General features: G+C 37.0%; 1 protein-coding gene across 3 annotated transcripts in view; it reads right to left on the bottom strand.

The window, feature by feature from the left end:
• The window catches only part of MARK1 (microtubule affinity regulating kinase 1), an 81396-nt gene that overhangs the window by 34083 nt on the left and 25470 nt on the right, over positions 1–21843 (bottom strand). For all 3 annotated transcript variants that reach the window (XM_012805883.2, XM_012805884.2, XM_012805885.2), the window contains exons 6-8: positions 17531–17587; positions 14218–14454; positions 14000–14119 (exon numbers count right to left, since the gene is read on the bottom strand). In XM_012805883.2, coding sequence (XP_012661337.1) covers positions 14000–14119; positions 14218–14454; positions 17531–17587 — 414 coding nt within the window. The remainder of the gene's footprint in view (positions 1–13999; positions 14120–14217; positions 14455–17530; positions 17588–21843) is intronic.

Here is a 21843-nt window from a genome sequence, read left to right as displayed (position 1 = left end):
AACTTGAAATGAGCCTTACTGCAGGATCAGCGTGACTAAAATCAAGTCCTCTTAGAAAGTGAGAGAGGCCAGAGATTAGCAGGATATATTTGGAATTGTCTCAAGGCAATAAAAAACTGGGAGAAAACAGGTGTTCAGTGCCTGGATATTTACCCCAAATTTTCTTTTTCTGCATTTCCATTTTCTGCACCTTTGTACTTTTTACAGGGCACAGATTATTAAGTCAACTAAAAATACACCTATTCATATTTCATGTATTTTGAATCAATAAAGTAGTACTATGTGATTATATATAACTCTATGAGAAATTCCAACAATGACAAAATTGCAAAGTAAAATAGTTGAAGTTTCACTTCACCTTGTTTTATAGATTGGTACGTACATGTGGTTATAGAGACAGAGCTAAGACATATGTAAATAAACACAAAGTTTTAAGTGAGAGAAATTAACTTTTATTTAAGTGGTACAAAAGAAAAAGTCCATTTGCATCCTTTAACCAGTATCTCCTCTGCAGACTGCCTGCTGTCGAGGCCCATTCTCTTCTCTGCTCCTGTGAGTCTATGACTTTCTTAGATTCCACATGCAAGAGCAATCAGGTAGTATTTACCTTTCTGTTCTGGCTTATTGCACTTAACACATAAACACCAAGTTTACCAGGTTGTCACACATGTCAGGATTTCTATTCTTTTACGTGGCTAAATAGTATTCCATGTTTTACATATAAGTCTTACATTTTCTTTATTCATGCCATTTATGAGGGACACATAAGAGGAAGAAGTTCAAGAGATTTATTCTACAACATGGCATGGTGACTATATTTAATAACAATATACTGTGTTCTTAAGAAAAAGCTGAGAGTAGATTTTGTGTTCTCACCACAAAAATGATAACTCTGTGAGGTAATGAAGATATTAGCTCAATTTAGTCATTCCGCAATTATATGTACATATGTTCATCAAATAAAAATAATGAAATCATACATTAGAAAAGGAGGTCATTTGCTATTTCAAAGAAAAAAAAGAAAACAGGAGTTGATATGAATTATCAGAGTCAGATTTAAGCTGAGGCTATAAAATGACAGTAAGTCCTGGGCTGCTAATAGGCAACCTAGTGGAAGCAACCCACGGAATAAGAGAAAGTATTTGCAAACCATTTCCTGGATAAGGGGTTAACATTCAGAATTTATAGAGAATGCCTACAATTCAATAACAAAACAAATCACCTGAATAAAAAATGGGCAAAGGAATTGAACACATATTTCCCCAAAGAAGATATACAAATGAATAACAAGCATATGAATAAGATGCTCAAATCACTAATCAGGGCAATCAAAACCACACTTTTCGCCTTATACCTCTTATGATGGCTACTATCAAAAAACCAGAAAATAGCAAGTGTTGATGAGGCTGTGGAAAAACTGAAACACTTGTGAACTGCTGGAGGGGGTGCAAAATGGCATAGCTACTATGGAAAACAATCTGGAGATTCCTTAAAAATTTAGAAAGAGAACTATCATATGATCCAGTAATCCCATTTCTGAATATTCATTCAAAAGAACTGAAAACAAGGTATCAAAGAGGTATTTGCACAATTAAGTTCATTGCAACATTATTCACAATGCCAAGATGTGGAAGCAACTTAAATGTCCATTGACAGATGAATGGATAAAGAATGGATAAAGAACATGTGGCATATGTGTACCAGAAAATACCATTCAGCCTTAATGAAAAAAAGAAATCCTGTCAGCTTGGTGCCTGTAGCACAGTGGTTATGGAGCAGCCACATCCACAGAGGCTGGTGAGTTTGAATGTAGCCCGGGTCAGCTAAACAATAACAACTGCAACAAAAAAAATAGCCATTTTGGTGGGCGTTGTGGTGGGCGCCTGCAGTCTAAGCTACTTGGGAGGCTGCGGCAAGAGAATTGCTTAAGCCCAAGAGTTGGAGGTTGCTGTGAGCTGTGATGTTACAGCACTCTACCGAAGGTGACAAAGAGAGACTCTGTCTCAAAAAAAAGAGAGAAAGAAATCCTGTCATACGCTAAGATATGGATGAACCTTGCGGGCATTATACTAAATGAAATGAACCAATTACAAAATGACAAACACTGTATTTTTTCACTTGTATGGGGTATCTAAAGTATTTAAAGTCACAGAAACAAAGTAGAATGGTGGTTGCTGGGGCTGAGGTGAGGGGAAAATGGGAGTTTTCAGTGGGTATAGTTTTAGTTATCCAAGACAAAAACGTTCTGGAGCTTTTTTGTACAACAATGTATATATAGTTAACAATACTATAATACATACTTAAAAATTGTTGAGAGTAAATTTATGTGTTTACCATAACCGTCCCCCCCCCCAAAAAGGACAACCTAGGAAAGTTTACTATACTCATAGTCTGACAACAGGAAGCTGGGACACATTTAAATAATTCTGTATTAATTTAGAAAAATTGTTAACTTTGTATTACTACAGAATTCTGGGTGCTAATAAATTATTTTTCTTTTTACAAGTCCTATCAAGTATATTCCCTATCTCTAAACTTTATTTGCCAATATTCTACTAATTAGAAAAATTTACTACATGGAGACCTTTTGAGCCTAATTCCTTAACTGCCTAGGTACCTTCCCCTCATTTACTGATACTTACCCAGTAAATCTTTGATAACAAGGGACTTCAAAGCATATTTCTAACAAGTGGGATAAAAGAATATCTAAGAATATTGTTGTACTAGGTAGGAGGGTTTTTCCAAATGTCTTAATACATATTTGTAGTAAATTATGTAGATAATTCCTATTTTAAAAAATATGGTTATACAGGCATGCAACTCTTAAAATATTACTAACTTGATTTCTTATTACCACTTTGAGCAATGGTGTCTTAAGTACATTTTCCAACTAATTTAAATAAAAGTTAACCCACTATACATTTTAAAATAAGAATGTTAGCATATAAGCCTTCAGCAATTATTCATTAATTAGGAAAAGTACTGCGGATGGTACACAATAAATGCACAAGGAGAAAATAACAGGACAAAGGAAAGTTGCAAATTCCTGCCACACCATTTCCCCAAATATTAAGATCCTTCCTCAAATTCCTTGTGCCATGGCTTTCCACCAATCCAAAAGTACACATGGACCAAATACTTAAGTAATTTGTCTTTTATACGAGAAAATAAGATTTACTTATAAATTCAAAAAATATTTGAATATGCGATAGAATTAATTATTCAAAGTTGTGCAACAGCAAGTATTAAGTACCAAGAACAACAACTTGAAGTGTGGGCTGGGGTTTTCAGGGAAGGAATCATAAGGAGATAGGATCTGAACAGATTCTTGAATCATACTGTTTGGATAAGTGGAAAGTACTGTTTGGATTGGTGGAAAGCCATGGTGCCAGGAATTTGAGGAGCATGTGATAAGGCAGCTCCCTTCTTTGACTAGAATGGAAGATTATGGTTAGTATCTTAAGATGATGAACTTAAATTTGACCTAACAGGCAATGAAGAAATGCCACATTTTTCTAACAAAGAAGATGCACAACATTGTAGAAAGAGTACTGGGAAAAGAAGGAAGGAGCACCGACTCTGCCAATCCTCATACACAATCAGATCTGAGGCGAAGTGACTCAGGGCAAGTGGAAAACACAGTGATTAGGAAAGGCAATTAGGCAGCGACAGTACAATCAATAGTTTTGCTTCCCTTTATTATTCTAGTCACTGGGAATCACCAAGAGTCTCCCTAGTGGTTTGTCTCATAACAACAGTTATATTATTTATCAAAGCAGAATAAAAATAATCTTCTTAGATTGGAATGCAAAGGTTGAAAGGGAAAAGATTCCCTTAAGTAAGGGAACATGTGAGGGTTTAAAACTCTATTAATTCTAAATCTGAGGGCCTTTTCCATGAATAAGGTTCAGAAAGCACCAAGATACAGAGATATGAAAGAGAAGAGAGAGATGGAAGCGCCTGTCCTTAGTTGTGTGAACCTCACACCTATGCAAAATCTTTTACTGTACAAAAGAGTGAACATTATTAAAAGCTAGGGGATAGATGTGACAGGAGAGAACCCAGAAACCTCAGTCTGGGTGGTTTCAGGCAGGGTATAAAGCACTAGACCAACAGACTGCACTAGACATAGGAACTAGTTGAATAAACTAATCCACTTCAGATTTTATTCCAAATCTCTTATGAAAAACTAGAGGCCAAATCAAATTCCAAACTTAATAAAAGAAAGTTTACTCTAGCCATCAGTGCCAATGAACATGAATGACTACTTACTGACTGTAAAAGAATAATACTGGCAAAATAATCAATTCAGATGAATTATGAAGTACTTTATTAAGTATGGGAAATATACACTCTATATTTAGGGGCACATTAAAAAAATTAAGGCGTTTAGGATGGCCAGATGAGAATAATTTTACTTAAGTGGTTTCAACCATTGTAAAATATACCATTATGCTTTCATTAAAAAAAAATTCAGAATTTTTGTCTGCTTTACTGTCACTTGTACTAGGTACACATAAATAAGATTTTAAAGATTATCTTAGTAATAGCTGAAACACAAAGTATTAAATGTCAAACTGTTTTTTATTTTTGAGGAGGAAAGATGACAGAAAGAGGCAATAGGAAGAGCTTTGCTTCAGGTTCCAATTTTGCATAAGTCAATACAGTCCACACTGCTAAAGGACTCGAAAAGGAAAGAACAGGTATATGGTGGGGAAAGCAGGTAAGTTTTCCAGGTTCTTTCCTAAATCTATATATACCAATATTCTGATAAACAGGGGGAGAAAACCCTGACGTACAACATAAAAACACAGATCTTCTGGGTGTTGCTCAAAGAGTAGGGCACCGGCCCCATATACCAGAGGTGATGGGTTCAAACCTGGCCCCTGCCAAAAACTGGGAAAAAAAAAACCCCAAAACACAGATATTATGAAAATCATGTGAGATACTGCTTCTCTGCTCATTAGTGTAATCAGGAAGAACAAAGAGCACTGAATATACACAACCTGAAAAAATGTTATAACTGATGGTTTAGATCTAGAAACAATTATAGGCCAGCCAAGTAGAATGTGAAACTAATTTCATGAGTTTTATTTTCACGGAGGATAAATAAGATGTTTAAGTCTTTAAGACATAATTTAATTGAAAAAGTCATGTCTGGTAAGCAAGAGGAAGAAGTGCAAGTCAAGTAAGTTAGTAAGACAGTTAAGTAGCCAAGCAAGGTTCTCTAGAGCAGCAGTGCTCAACCTGTGGGTTGCGACCCCTTTCACAGGGGTCGCCTAAATACATCCTGCACATCAGATATTTACATTATGATTCATAACAGTAGCAACATTAGAGTTATGACGTAGCAACGAAACTAATTTTATGGTCGGGGTCCTCACAACATGAGGAACTGTATTAAAGGGTTGTGGCATTAGGAAGGTTGAAACACTGCTCTAAATCAAATTTCAATATTAGCAAAGCACAAAGAGGTTGACTGGAGGTTACCCTAATCAATAATTTGATACTCAAGTAACACTGAAAAAATACATAAAGCTCTATTTTTGTAAAACATGGAAATCAACAGGGAAAATATTTTATATTAAATATACAAAGCTCATACATATCTGTAAGACTTATTAACCAGACAGTTTCAGATAAGTAATTAAGAGACACTGAGAATTTCTATATGAAGAAGCACAAACTAGTGAACAAAAAATATTTAGATTTAACACTAATAAAAGAAATATAAAGAAATCATAATAAACCATATTACTACCATGATGGCATAAATGCTAAAACTTATCATATCCAATACTGAATCAAGCTATGGAGATTAGGTACATTTAAAAACTTTGAGTCAAACGTATCTTTTGGGAACAATATATAATAATTATTAGATTACTTATACTGTTTGACCTGGTAATGTCACTGTGGAGAATTTGAGAACAACTCAAAACATACAATAAGCAAGAAATAGTTAAATAAATTATGATTTATAACCCAAGGAGAAAGCTATTAAAAAAGATGACACTCACTCTTATGATGAAGCAAAAAGTATACATCAAAAGCTTTTAAGTTAAAAAAATTACTGTATAAAAAGTTACGTTTACACACTGAAGATGAGTGTTTTAAAAACAGCTGTTTTTTAAGTTTACAGATTTTTCACTGTAAAGCTGATAACAAAGCTGGTATGAAAAATAAGAATGAAGACAAATGCAATTTTTGAAGTCACTGATAATTTCTATAAGTTTCTTAAAGTTTGGTGTAAGAAGTACGTATATAATTTTTAAAATGGTGTTAGGTTACTCTGGAAAGTCATTTCTGGGAATTCTGATGCAGACCAGCCCGTACAGTGATATCTGCAATTATTATGACAATATTTCCAACGTGGACCCATGGTTTCATAGCTGAAAAACTTAGTTTTAATAAGCTGGAATAGGAGGTTCCAGACTAAATTCAAATACATTAAATTGAGTTCCTGATGACCAAGTATTTCAAAAATAATAATTTGGCCTCTAAATTTAATGCAAACAACTCTCTAATATTAGTCGTATTTTTATGCTAACGATAGAAGACTAAAACATTTGACTACTTCAAAGTAATCATCTTTAAGGCATTAGCATATCTTATCAACTGTCCACAAAGATTTGTAAGATCTATTTCCCCTAATAACTTCTGTATGTTCTTCCTATTCTGCTCATTAGCTGAGCTGCTGCTTCAACTCTGGGCATTTTATTAAGTGACACCCAGGTAGAGTGGGTTCCCATGATAAAAGTGGGTCATAAAGCAGGAGTGAGAGATCAACAATTCTAACTTTAACAATTTCACATGCTTTTCTATTGAAAGGACTATAGAAGTTGGCTTTAAATTGCACATATTCTCTATTAAAACATTGGAAATAAACCACAAAAATCATAAGAAACTATAAATAATTCAGTTGAAAAATCTGATAATTGATCCACTGCTACAAAGCATTTAAAATAAAAAATCATTTCTCAATGGAAATCACCATCCATTAAAGCATAATGTACAGTATCTTTCAATAAAAAATACCTGTGGAAACAAAATTACAAACTAATCCTAGAGCTCTCTATACAGTGATGGCTCCCTATAAGGCTGCCTCCTAATGAGCATGGAGACCCTGCCAGGAAGTGCCATTACTACACTAAAAAAGTGCCATTTCTGGTGGGAATGCAAGCTAATACATTCCTTTTGGAAATAAGTTTGGAGAACACTCAGGGATCTAAAAATTGACCTGCCATTGGATCCTGCAATTCCTCTACTAGGTGTACGTCCAAAAGACCAAAAATCTCTTTGCCAAAAAGACATCTGTACCAGATTATTCACTGCAGCTCAATTCACAATAGCCAAGTCATGGAAGAAGCCCAAGTGCCCATTAACCCATGAATGGATTAATAAATTGTGGTATATGTATACCATGGAATACTATGCAGCCTTAAAAAGATGGAGACTTTACCTCTTTCATTTTTACATGGAGGGACCTGGAACATATTCTCCTTAGTGAAGCATCTCAAGAATGGAGGGAAAAGTATCCAACGTACTCCATACTTCCATGAGACCAACTTAGATTTACTCACACTTTCTTATGAAAGATAGAACACAAGTATAGCCCAGGATGAAGTCAAGTGTAGAACATAAATGTCTTAACACAATAATCAAGTAAATGAGGTGAAAGCTGTATTAATTAGTTTCATCTAAGCATGTCAAATTGTATTAAAAAATCAATACACTGTACCCCACACAGGCATAAATGTATTCATGATCTATGTGTATATGACTTTATAAAAAGTACAGTTTAAATGAGGTTAATTCTCTGAAATTTCTATCCTTTCTATGAAGAACAATAAAAGAAGACAAAAATCACTATGGAATTATGTCCCAAATCATAATATAAGCCAAAATACCATTCTTAAAAATGGGTGGATAAAATACTTGTGAAATAAATGACTCTGTAGTGTCAGCAGAATAAAAAGTTAGACAGTTGGTATCTGAACCTCTGATAGTACTTGGCTGTAATGTACTTAGAACATTTATAATAGTGTCTATTATTATAAATGACCTCACATATGGAATATACATAGGCAACATAACACAGGCAAAGGCTGTAAAAAGAGCAAAAATATTTTATGAGCTCTTTAAAACTCCCTCAACCTTTTTGTACACCCATGCCTAAGGCCAGTAATCAGAGGGGAAGGAGAGTATCCAGAAGACGGCTCAACAGAATTGTCTAGGCAGAGGTCAAGTTGATCAGGACCATCAACTATAGTTGAACAGCAATAATCTAAAGCTGAACTCTCCCCCGCCCCCAAGCTCTACATTTCTGTTTATAGTTAAGATGATAGTACTTGAAGACTAAAGTCTGCTATTCTCTTACTTTGATGGCAAATTCATGTACTTCTCCTCAAACCACTTGTGATATTCTTCTTTGGGCTGTGAGGACAAGAGCCGGACTTTGGAAACACAATTTGGCATCCCTGAGTGGGTCCATCAGTACCTGGCACCCCATGACTGCTGCCATGGCTGGAAGAAGCAGGGAGCAGCCTATGTCAGATCATGGTCTTAACCAGTAGCAGTGATGTCTATTGGGAGTAAGTGAGGGAGCAGCTGGCTGTTTAGCTCCAGGGAGCTCCTGACTCCCTCCTTGAATTAGATGTAGCTCCGCGCAACCTGAATCTTGCTGAAGAAAAGGAAATAGATCTGGGAAGTGTCATAATGCTTTTTGGCCATACATTTGAGTAACTTCCCCAGTGTGTTTGCTGAGATACTTGATTTCACTCATTTGGAGGTTTTCAGACCTTCCAGCTCTGTGACAAGGCATATTGTTTGGATTTGTTTGAAGACACCATTTGGGGTTGGAAGTCACAGTTGAGCAGAACGAGGGAACTGGGGAACTCATTCCTTTTTGGATTAGATGTTTGAGAATTTGGTTTTCATTTGCACCATTTGGTGTTGGAAGTCACAGTTGAGCAGAACGAGGGAACTGGGGAACTCATTCCTTTTTGGATTAGATGTTTGAGAATTTGGTTTTCATTTACACAATTCCCACTTGATTGGAAGGCCTGGGTATTTGAGAGTGTTTGTGCTGGAAATTCCCTGTATTTATTTGTGAGTTTTGTTGTAACATAGGGACTTAGGGAATTCATTCCTTCTTGAATTGGGAGATGATGGTTCCTGTTTGAGAATTTGGTTCTTGTTCATCCAGTTCCCATTCATTTGGTAGAGCCTTGGCATTAAGATGATTTGTGTTGGGAATTCCCTATACTGTTACTTGTCATGTTTTGTCTGTTGTTATTTATCAAGTCGGGAGGCTCTGGGAGGATGGGTGGAGGGAGAGTAATTGGTGGGACCATACCTATGGTGCATCTTACAAGGGTACATGTGAAATTTACTAGGTGTAGAATATAAATGTCTTAACACAATAACTTAGAAAATGCCATGAAGGCTATGTTGACCAGTTTGATGAAAGCATTTCAAATTGTATGTAAAACCAGCACATTGTACCCCATGATTACATTAATGTACACAGCTATAATTTAATAATAAAAAGAAAGATGGGAGGCTCTGTTTCTATTCTACCTGAAAGCCCCCTTGGGGATAATTTTGGCTGAATGACCAACTTACAGTTAAAAGCCTAGGTCTAAAAGAGAATGGTGTTCTATTCAAGGCAACGAAGTGAGACTGTCTCAAAAAAAAATTAAACATTAAAAGAGAATGGTGTTATTGTAACCCAATGTTTGTGCTGGAATGTGAGGAGAAGTTGCTATTGAATGGAACCTTAAATTATACTCTCTTACAACTGGAATTACTTTGTCAGATGTCAGGTAAATGGGACAAGATCCTGTATGTACAACCTTTCATGCAATTGCATAATAAAGTAGCTGAATAGCCGTGTGATAAAACTGGGGAGGGATTAACTGGGTTGCATCTCATGAACCAGCTCTCCTACCACCAGCTCTGCACCTGCCAGGGAAAGCACTACGGACTTGGCCACACTTGAGCTCATGCTGCTGCCCCTCTCCCCACAGTGTCACAAAGCATATAACAAGAGTGGCTTTTGTCCCCACTGGAGCTTTGCAGGTCTGGGAAGCAGCCCCAAGTGGTCCCCAGCCCAGGGTAACTGCCACCTGCTACAGGGCTGCCACCATCTTGGCACCATAAGAGGGATGAAGGAAGATGTGACTAGAACTAATTCTTCAGTCCCACACACTGGGTTAAAACTCAGGAGTGGGAATGTCTTTGCTTCTACGACCTGGCAGGCACTCTATTTGGCCAGAGGGTACCCATAGCCAAGACAGGGCAATTTCCATTACAGCTGTTATCAGACAGGGGGCTTGAATTCACTGGGCAGCCAGCAAGGTCCTTTGAGATAGTCCAAAGCAAAGAGGAGAAGAAAAAGTCACCCTTGGTTATCATAGAATCAGTATGTTTTTGTAAAAAAGAAGGACACTGGGAAGAGCACTGCTCAAAATTGCAAAGGGCTCCAGTTAACAAGAATCTCCCTTGAAAGCAAATGATTTTTCTTCAAGGCCAGGATTTGGAGGAGAAAGGAGGGGAGTCTAAGGTTCCCTGCCTCACTAGTGGCTCCAATCCAAATTTCCCCATAGGAGCTCTAGGTGCAAATGACAGTGGAGATTTGACTGATGTCAAGCAAGGTGCTCTGAGAGCCCAGTGGGGGGAGCAGCAGTGAGGCAGGTGTAAGCAAGTGGCAGTTAAGAACTTGGCACTGTAGGCCCAGGAGGCAGACTCAGGCGGGTAGCAGGAGCACCAGATACTATTGCAGAAGCAGCCAAGGCTCACCTCTTGGGTGTTGCTAAGCTCCTCCTGGATAAACAGCAGGGCCTGGGGAAGCATGCAGGACACTTCCACTGTGGAGCAGTTTGCTATGAAGTTTGGGCCCCAGCAGACCTGAATATTGTTGCAGCATTTCCAAGTAAAAAGCTACATAAAAGTAAGTAAAGCTACCTAGGCTGATGGGACCCTGGAATGCCCAGAAAGCATTTAAAGTCCCCATACCAGTACATATAGATTTGTGCAAGATCCACAAGTGATTAATAATATTGTATAAGTAACTATGAATGGTATTTAGCTGCAGTTGAATGGCAGGATCCAGGGACTAGAGTGGCCTTGTGGCACTACTAGACTGCTCAGAGATTTAAAAGGCTCTCCTACTCTGTTTGGTAAGAACTTTAGCAGGTGATATGCAGAACCTGCAATTGGACAGATTTGCAAATAGCAGGTTACTTATCTGGAATTTCAAATTAGCAAGGGAAGCTGTGCAGCAACAGTACAGGTTCTTAGGAATGGCAGGGTTCTGTCACATTTGGATCCCAAACTTTGGACTAACAGCAAAGCCCTTGTATGTGGGGAACAGATCTGGACCACAGACTGTCAAAATGGCTTTGAAAAACTAAAGCCAGCTCTTAAATTCTTAAGATTTTGGTGTTGCCTGACCTGTAGAAAGAACTTAAATTATATATTCATGAAACAAAGAATGAGGCTTGGCATCTCAATGCAGATGCTGGGAGAGATCCTATCTGCTAGACTCCATTTTCACTGGAACTCAGAACACTGAAGTTTGTCTGAGTACCTACGGAGCCCTGGGCACCGCACAAGGTATCACCGTATTTGGCTCTTCCATGGTGGCGTCCATTGGGAGATCTCTGCTTCCCACCATCTGTACGATGTCCTGTGGTTGCCCATAAGCTTATTTGAGTGGCTCCCCAGTGAGAACTTGGTGAACCATTTCCCCAGGGAGCTGGACACATAGAACTCAATGATCCCACAGGTCATCAAGATGTTCCTAGGCTCCTTTCCTCCATACACAGCGATAACGGACTCTTCTTCATACTGGAGGCCACCCAATAAGTAAGCAAGCCCTAAATCTAGACTGGGAATTGCATGTATCCTGGAATTAACATAGGAAACCCACCTAAAGTGGGAATAAGGTATCGCTGCTTGTCCTCCTCCAGATAAGGGTAGCCCCTAGAACATAGGTTCTCAACCTGTGGGTCGCAACCCACAGGAACTGTATTCAAGGGCCACAGCATTAGGAAGGTTGAGAACCACTGCCCTAGAAGAAGGCTTAAGGCAAGGCCCTAAGAAATCATTTATGAAAGACCCTTCCTAACATTCCGAGTTAAGTATAATATAAACATGAGCAAATAAAGTAGACCAAAGCAATAAGCCAAACGAGCGAGTCAGATGCTAACCACTAGGCACGAGTTTGCTGCTTTCAGGTCTTGCTCCAATTGGGAGCAGAGACATAGAAGGGACCCTATGAAGTGCCTCTAATAACACATATCTCATCTAAACTGTCGGAAGTAAAACTCTTGGGTCCATCATACCAGAGTAAAGAGGTGTGTCATGGAAGAAGAGGACCCAAGCCCCAGTGAATGGGCCAGCCTTTAGTGACCTAAAGTACCTGTTTAAGAAAGAAAAATGAAAATGTTGATATGTTTGCTAGCTTCTCTTTGGTTACTTGTTCTGGCTGCAGGATGGAGAGATGACTCCTTACTAACCATTTCCCAGGTTATTGCCTCTTCTGCTCACCTGGCTTGTTGCTGAGTTCCTAATTCTAAACCTTGTTCACTACAAGCATTCCTGTATATGATTTCTGAATTTACAAAAGATGGTCTCTTGAATCACCTAGAGGGCACGACTGATAGCTCCATGCTCCATGTTTGCCTCTAACCCAGCCCTGTACTGGGCATTGTGTGCAAGTTAATAGTCCAACTGGTGTTTTAGATACCAGGGGGGTAAAATCCCTCTTATCAGGTATTCTTCTCCATTTCACCTTGTCAGTCCTCATGGTTGTAGTTGTTGCTTATGACTTTTTTACCCGGTTATCTATTGCATTCTTTATTTTTGTAAACCTACTGCCAAAACTTTACAATGACATAAATTAGTATAAACCTGGCATCTAAAACACTGCCCCAATTCAGAAGGAAGTAGCTAGATGACTATGTCACCCATCCTTCCATTGATATGGAAAGGTAAAATTGATGGTAGGAAATAAGTAACAGAGGCAAATACCTGAAAAAGAGCAAAAATGTTTTAAGTACTGTCTCTTTAAAACACCCTCTCCCTTTTTGGGAACTAAAACCTACATCCCTACCAGAAGCCAATAACCAGAGGGGCAGGAGAGTGTTGTTTCTTTCTACCACAGGAGATGGCTCAACAGAATTGTCCAGGCAGCTTTCATGAGATTGTTTCCACTGGAAATGGGGGTGGGGATTGATTAAGGCTACCAACTACATTTGAACAGCAATAGCTTGAAGCTGAAGACCCCACCTCTTTAAAAGCTCTGTATTTCTGCCTGTAGTTAGGACAATGATGCTTTAAGATGAAAGTCTGAAATTCTCTTCATTTGCTGGCAAATTAATAAACTTATTTTCTCCTCAAACCACTGTCCTTGTTCTTCGTTCCCGCAGAGACAAGCACTAATCTTTCAGTAATAATAACAGTGTTAAGGAATGAAACATCTGTTTCTAGGATGTTCTACTTAAATACTTGTGAATTTTCTGTACTAAAGTTGAGAAGTTTCTATTAAGTTTTTTAATATCACATATTAATTTCAGATATTGCTAGCTATAAAGTATTCACTGGACTAGAATTTTCACTATCTTCTTTATCCTTGAAATATTTATTGAGTATTACTAAATGCAAAGTTTCTATTTTGGACCAAGAGATTTTTGACAGAGGCTATGTTTTCCTCCTTCTCTAACTACAAGTGAACTTTATCCTTATTTTTGTGTTGTTTTAATTTAATACATCATTGTAGGACAAAGAATACATAACAGTTTTTAAAGAAACTGACCATGACAACTTTGGAATAGCAAAAGAATGATGTCATTTTCCCTGCCTCTAAACAAAAAGCAAATTAGATGATTTGGCAATTTTTCCTTAAAAAAACTCCCAGGGGGAGAAATGGTTTTCAATTCCCAAAATATTTTAATTGTTAAACTTTAAATCTGGAGTACAAAATATTACTTACTTCCAAGCTGCCTCTCTTTATTGGATTCAGAACTAATAATTTCTTCAGAAGATTTTCACAGTCTGTGGACATATAGAAGGGAATACGGTACTTCCCTCGTAAGACCCGTTCCCGCAATTCCTTCAAAAAAACAAAAGAAAGTCCTCACCACTGGCTTTTGCAATTATCATATTTGAATATTTGAGGATAATAATGGTAATATCCAATGAAACTGATACCTTTAAATTCTGGCCATCGAAGGGCAAGGAGCCACTGACTAGTGTGTAGAGAATGACGCCCAGACTCCACACATCCACTTCAGGCCCATCGTACTTCTTTCCTTGGAACAGCTCGGGAGCAGCATAGGGTGGGCTTCCACAAAATGTGTCCAATTTGTTCCCAACTGTAAATTCATTACTAAAACCAAAGTCAGCAATTTTAATATTCATATCTGCATCAAGGAGAAGGTTTTCAGCCTAAGAGGAAAATAAAAAGGACACTGTAAAAAGTCTATGTAAAATATTTGTTAAAAATTGTTTCAGATCCCAAACTAATATATTTCTTCTCTCTTTCTTTAAATACAGTATTAAATTTAGAGTCCCAGCACCTAACTTTTTGGAATTACTTCTATATAAGACTGAATTTTAATGCTATAAAAGGAAAGCTCTCATTCATATGCACATGTGCAACTATTTAAGAAAGGATATTTAAAACCCATTTCTGAACTCAAAGTAAGAGACATACTGGAACTGCACTTTAACACCTGTTCTAAAGAAGATTTAACACTAATCTATCTTGGACTTAAACCAAGTTTACAAAAAGGAGCTCTATTTTAATAGGGTACTGTTAGTTAATACAAGGCTCAGTGGTATATCTAGAATAACTGCCAGTCGGTTCTTTTCTGTGGTTTCTGCGCTACTGAATTCTTTCCTTTGTCCTCTCTTGCAGAATGCTTCCTTAACAAAGTACCATTTAAGTAAATAAAACAACAACAACAACAAAATGACACAGCTTCCATTAGATATTGTCTGTTGTAAGCTTCCTTTTGATGTTCTAAAACTAGATTCTCTTCTTGAAGTATATTACATAAAAAGCAGTGGATTTCCTCTATGTTTTGAGATGCCAGTTTTCCAAAATTCTAAAGCAGTATCACTCAGAAACAACATTTCAAATGTGCCTTTTATAAATGCAACCAACTCAATAATGGACTTGCTTATCTGTATATGTTTTGTTTGAAATTCTATGTCACAACTGATGGATACACTAACAAAGTTATAGATTACTTTGTAGATGTGTTTTATCAAGTTCCAAAAGGAATAAAATTTGACTAAAATGATAATCAGAGTCCTTTTGTATCACCAAAGGGCCCAACAGAGCCAGGCACTCCACCCATCATGTACAGCTCTTCCTCCTTCTTTCTTTCTTTCTTTTTTTTTTTTTTTAATGATATGCTAGCTTGGAAAATCTTTTTTCATTTTGTTTTGAAAGTGCAGATACACCTAGCACCCAAAAATATGCAATAAAAATGGAGCATCATTTATGACATAAATATTGTAAATCACCTAAATTTGGGAGATTTATATTAGATTATAACATTTTGAGCTGTGTGGCTAACCTGGGATGTAAAGTCCAGAAATTTGGTCATTGCAAATGTCTTAAACTGTTAGTAAGCTGTCTAAAAATGTCTAGATAGATATAAAAGTGTGCGTGCTGCCTCAGAAGGAGGGGAGCTGTAGGGGCTCTGAGGTTCCCTTCTGGGAATGCTGGGGAAAAACTCTCTTCATTTGACTAGAGGGAAAATCCAAGGTATTTAGCATAATTTTCCCTTGAAAAATGTTTCCAGATAAAAACTGAGATGAGAAGTGAGGAGTCGGGCACAGAGGCAGGTGAACATCCTCTTCTTTTTCTTTGTGGAAATGATTTCCTCCTAAAATAGCTAAGGGAGGAAACTGGGAAATAGAACGATTTGGAGCATAGAAAATCCATAAGCTCAGAAAAGTGGAGCCAAAATACGGAATTAGACTTTTGACAACTGTTTGGGACAATATATTCAAATGTAACACAAACTAGTGTAACTGGCTCTAAGAACAAATCCTCTCCCTTAACTAAATCTTTGACCTTTTGAGTTGTTTCCCAGAACTGGCAGATTTTCTTAAAGACAAAAGGGATAAGGTTCTGAAGGCCCCTGGGCAGACTTCTGAAGTCAAGACTCACCATCCCCTACAACCTGCCACCGAGGCTTTAATTTTATTATTTTATTCAATTCTATTTTTTGAGATACAGTCTTACTTTGTCTCCCCTGGTAGAGTGCTATGATGTCACAGCTCACAGCAACCTCAAACTCTTGGGCATAAGTGATTCTCTTGCCTCAGCTTCCCAAGTAGGTGGGACTACAGGTGCCCGCCACAACGCCCAACTATTGTTTTAGAAATGGGGGGGGGTCTCACTCTGGCTCAGGCTGGTCTCGAACCTGCAGCTCAGGCAATCCACCCGCCTCAGCCTCCCAAGTACTGGATTACAGGAGTGAATTAGCTCCTTATTAATTACACCAGGACTTGCCGGCCTCACTCGAGGCAAGTGGCCTCTCCTTTAAAAGCCTATGATCTCTCTTAACTGAGAGACTCTTAGAAGCATCTTCTCCTGACAAGACAACAGGACATTTGTCTGTCTATTCTATTAAAAAATTCCTTTCTTCCTGGGCAATCCTATTGTCTCAATAATTGGATCTTTGTGATCCAAAGAGGAGGAGCAGGAAGGCCTAGACCAAAATCCCCTTGTGGTGTGGACAGCACTAGAGGTAGTAATTGATAAAGGCTATGAGGAAAGAGGTGAAAAATAGAGAGTCCTGGGTAAGGGACAATTTAAGTTAAATTTAGAAGAAGGGAGGAAAAAAGGAAAAATACTTTAATCATTTTAGCCCAGGGAGTTTCACCTTCATTTTTTTTTTTTAAAGGGTTCTTTTTTTTTTTTTGGCTGGGGCTGGGTTTGAACCTGCCACCTCCGGCATATGGGGCCAGCACCCTACCGTTTGAGCCACAGGCACTGCCCTCACCTTTGTTTTTTAAAACAAAATCTATCTGGCCACAACAATTTTTTGACTAAAAATTTCTTACTCCAAAATATGCTAGTTTATGCTAATCACATGCACTTAGTGTTCATAAAAAAAATTTTAAAACTTTCCTTATTCCCTTGAGCTTTAAGGCCAAGAGAGAACACTGGTTCTTAAGTTGGCCAAACATAGGTCTATCTGTTCCCTGACCCTGCTTCTGTCTGAATGGGACATCAGCACTGTGGGACAAAATTTCACATTTATCTATTTAAGACAAGCTAATTAATGGTGAGTTATCTCTAACACCAGATAACTTCTTGCTAATATTTTCTTCATTTGCTCAGTGAAAATATTACCTTTCTTAAAACTGCTATTGGAATTAAATAAAAACTACCTATTTTGTATAGTGCTTGACACAGTTACTAGGCAATCAAAAAGACAGCTCTAAAATTATTCAAAAATCTTTTAATGATAAATTTTTTGTTATAAAATCAGCAGCTTACCTTAAGATCACGGTGAACAATGCACTTTTGATGACAATACTGTACAGCAGATACAATCTGAAATAAGTATTTAGATAAAAGAGTCAAAATTATTTTATGGTAAAAATACTGCATTTTTTCCTATTATCCCCCCAATTTAGATAACTGTTAACTCAGATTACAAAGTAATATTTAATAATTTCATTGTTCCTTAGGTCAAGAAAATTATACATATTAAAGTGATGTTAATTTTGCTCTTAAATGTAGAAAATGCAGAAACGTAACATTCTTTTGCTAAAATATAGTAAAATATTTGTCAGAGACCGAACATTTTGCATGAGGCCTTACATTTCTCACTGTACAATTTGTAGTTTTGGTCAAATGATTTATTACAGTGTTAAAAAGCAGACATGGATTAGTATTTCAATATAGTTGGGTTGAGTTTAAAAAGTAAAACTCTATTCTGAGAATTATATCAAATAAATGTGTTCAAGGCATATTTCTTTATGACCAATTTAGTAAGAATTTATTAGTGAGGGCTTTAGCAACATCTTATACTTGTCTGTTTAGATGTAAACAGGAACATTTTTGAGGCTTAAAAAGAGATCTGACCATCAAAAGAAAAGAGGAAAGAATAAAACTTAATTTTAAACCTGTCACTAATATAGCCAGGCAGAGCAATCTACACCTGTAACTAGGTTTTGCACACAGCTATAATTTTTAACCATTACATACAGGGATCTCTGGGGGACAAGGGCTACACAGGATTCCCATAGTTAAAAGACCAAAAATATAAATGAGAAATAGATTATAAACAATTCTATGATATTTCATTATTCCACAAAATACAAAATGGAATCTTGGTGGCATTTGATTAAGAGCTATTTTGTACATATATCTGATTAATAGGAGGACAACTATTTTAATGTACAGGAGAACATTCAATTCTGTGGTCTCAGTTAAATGTAAACATAGTTTGAATGTTGAATATTGGTTAGGCATTTACAACAGAGACAAAAATGAGATTTTTTTGAAAAGTATGGTGATGCAAAATATGACCATGCTGACAGAATATGGCGGGGAAAAAAAGAACTTTAAAATGGATGTGAAAATGATATTTCAGTGTTATAAAATTATTCTACTTATGTTAAAATGGTTCAAAGACAGAGAAAATGTGAATTTAAAACAAAACTTACATGCAATGGCTAATACAAAATTCCATTTAATTCATTTTGTTTCAACAGTTTATTGAGTACCTGCTATGTGCAAGAAAATGTGCTGCGTGCTAGGTGAAAACAAAAATGAACACTACATGGACCCCTTCCTGAAGGAGCTTACGATCTGATTAAGAGAAAACATGTGTCTGAGTAACTACAATACGAGGTAGAATCATAGAAGCAGAGGCATGAAGGAGTAAGGGAATCATAAAAAATAAAGAATAATTTCACTTGGAAATACTTCCAAGAGGAGATGCTATTTGATCCCAGCCATCCTTGAAGAACAGCAGTGTTTTAAAATGTGGAGATCTGGGGATGGGGAGGTGGGGCTAAGGTGGTGAAATGCATTAGTGATGAAAGAACACAGTGTATTTGAAAAGGAAGTGGGAAAACGGTGACAGAGGAAGTCAAACCTTGACAGGGTACTAAAAGTCCCTGAATTCTAAACTAAGCAGGCGCTATGGAACCACTAAAGGCAGTGGGGCAAGGTGACTATAAACGATTATAATCAATTTGAAGTGTGATTCCAAAAAATACAACAGAACCTAATGATAAACACTGTAGTATTAGTTTTCTTAAGCAACATGCTTCAAAATTTTAATACCCAATTTTCACTAATTTATGTTCATAGCCAAAAGATACATACACTTATATGTATATTTTATTATACATATTATATAGCCATATTATGTTCATATTATAAGATTATTTTTTTATCATGGAAGAGAGAAATTTTCTGAGAATATTATCACTTTTATAAGTCACATGCTTATATGATATAATGAACGTGTGTGACAGACAATAATTTGGTTTACAGACTTGATTGGGGCCAAGAATTTCACACCAGACAGAATGGCCCCTATGAAAGCAGTTCTACAGGAACTTCTGAAATCAAAATTTCCTGAGCCTTAAAGCTTTAATAATGAAAAGTTAGTTAAAGAAAATAGTCTGTATTAAGCATATGTTCTTCCCACACTCTATGATCTCTGAGTTAACAAATGTAGTAGCTTATAGTATTGTTCCACTTGCCTAGCAGGGTATAATTTCTGCTCTGAAAGAAGTTCTGGCTTCTGACTCACTGCAGGAATCCCTACCACAAGCCCGAGTTTTACTACATTATTCTATGGTTAGATCTTTCCATCTCAAAACATTCTGTACTTCCATGAAAAGGCTATAGGAACTTCCCCTATGATCTTTCTATTATGGATCTTGAAAACATGATTTACAATCAGCCCTGCATTGACTCAAGGACCACACATGTTAGTGTTTTCCAGTAAGAAGTAGTTGTTACAGTTGCTTTGTGATTACTTATAATTGGGTTAGGAATTCCCACGCTTAAAGTAATAGTCTTGATATTGGGAGATTTGGAACAATGTTACAATTTTCTGTAGGCCATCAAATTGTAAGGAATATAGAGGTATTATATGGGCAATGGTGGCTAAGTGGTTATTAAACTGGCATAGTGTCTTTGGTATATATGATAGTAAGGTCAAGGACGTACATATGTATATTCTTTTTATACATTACATCCTTTCACAGTTAAAAATACATCACAAAATACAGAGAAAATAAAAAGTAAACATACATTTATTAGTTCTCTAAGAACTGAAATCAAATCTATAAAAAAATCCTCAAAAATAAATTTTAAAATAAATATAACCTTGTGTCAGATAAACTACAAAATAGTGTGTGTGTGTGTGTGTGTGTGTGTGTCTGTGTATGGTTATACATGCTTGCATATCCCTGGTTTAGTTTTGGAGAAATACATACAGATATTAAATACATTTAACATTTACAATAAATGAAGAATTAAAAGAAAATATATCCCATTGTTTTTAATGCAATTTAAATAGCATTCAATACCCAATCTTTGCAATGTGAGGAATATAAAGTGGATTTTCAAAATAATTCAGATTTTATTTGCAAAAACAAGCCAATTTTACTAATTATTTCTATCTGTATAAAGATATATTCATCCTAACCTCCGATCCTGTTCCCATCTACCAGCAAATCTTTAAGATAGCAGGCATCCTTAACTTCTCTAATTCTGTATAGTACCCAGTACAATTTTTTACACATATCAAAGAATTAGCAAAACTTGCTAACTAAGAAAAAAGGGTAACATATTATCTTTAAAATCATATTAATATCCAAATGGGAATATTTAATGTCAATTTGAATTTTCTTGCTGGTCTATTACTAAAACTACTTATGACTCATACTGAAAGAATAATATAAGAAATGATGTCTGTAATGCTTTAGTTAACGGTTAGCTTGAATTTTCATCCTAGGATAGGAAAGAACTTTTAACAGCAAGTGGCTAAACACCATTCAGTTTATTTATTTTTGGAAGCAGCTTCCTTTTTTTTTTGAAAGAGTCTCACTCTGCCACCCCAGGTAGAGTGCTGTGGTATCACAGCTCACAGCAACCTCAAACCCTTGGGCCCGAGCAATCCTCTTGTCTCAGGTTCCAGAGTAGCTGGGACTACAGGCTCCCACCACAACACACGGCTAGTTTTTCTATTTTTAGTAGAGATGGGGTCTTGTTATCTCTAACTCATGAGCTCAGGCAATCCACCTGCCACAGCCCCTCAGAGTGCTAGGATTACAGGTGTGAGCTGCCACCCTGGCCACCATTCAGTTTTCCTCATTACCAGTTGCCTTTGTATTCAGCTATGCTTCTGTTTTTAGTATAAGGTACTTCACAAATAGTGTTTCAAAAAGCAATAATTCTATGAGATTTTAGTAATGGAGGTTTCACAAAACAAACTCACTCTGCAATCAGTTTAGAGAACGCTACCGTGTTTCCCCCAAAATAAGACCTACCCAAAAAATAAGCCCTAGCAGGATTTCTATGCATTTGTTAAATATAAGCCCTACCCCATAATAAGACCTAGTGATGCGTGTGGCTATCTGTATAGCCACACCCTGCATTTCAGCGCCAAGCGGTAAGGAAGCCTGGAATACCTTTTATTTGCCACAGCTCCTTTCTCTGAGCCCTTTGCACTTGCACGGGCGCACGTGGTAAATGCACTTGCAGGCATCCTATTGCGCATGTGCGAATGGCTAGGGGAAAGGTGTTCACGCATCACTAGCGCCAGCCCCACCAACAAGGTC

Source organism: Otolemur garnettii, unplaced genomic scaffold (assembly GCF_000181295.1).
Source record: "Otolemur garnettii isolate 467f Iridium unplaced genomic scaffold, OtoGar3 scaffold00045, whole genome shotgun sequence".
NCBI classification, from domain to species: domain Eukaryota; kingdom Metazoa; phylum Chordata; class Mammalia; order Primates; family Galagidae; genus Otolemur; species Otolemur garnettii.
The sequence above is the reverse complement of the archived record's forward strand: the minus strand, read 5'-3'. Positions and strand labels throughout refer to the sequence as shown.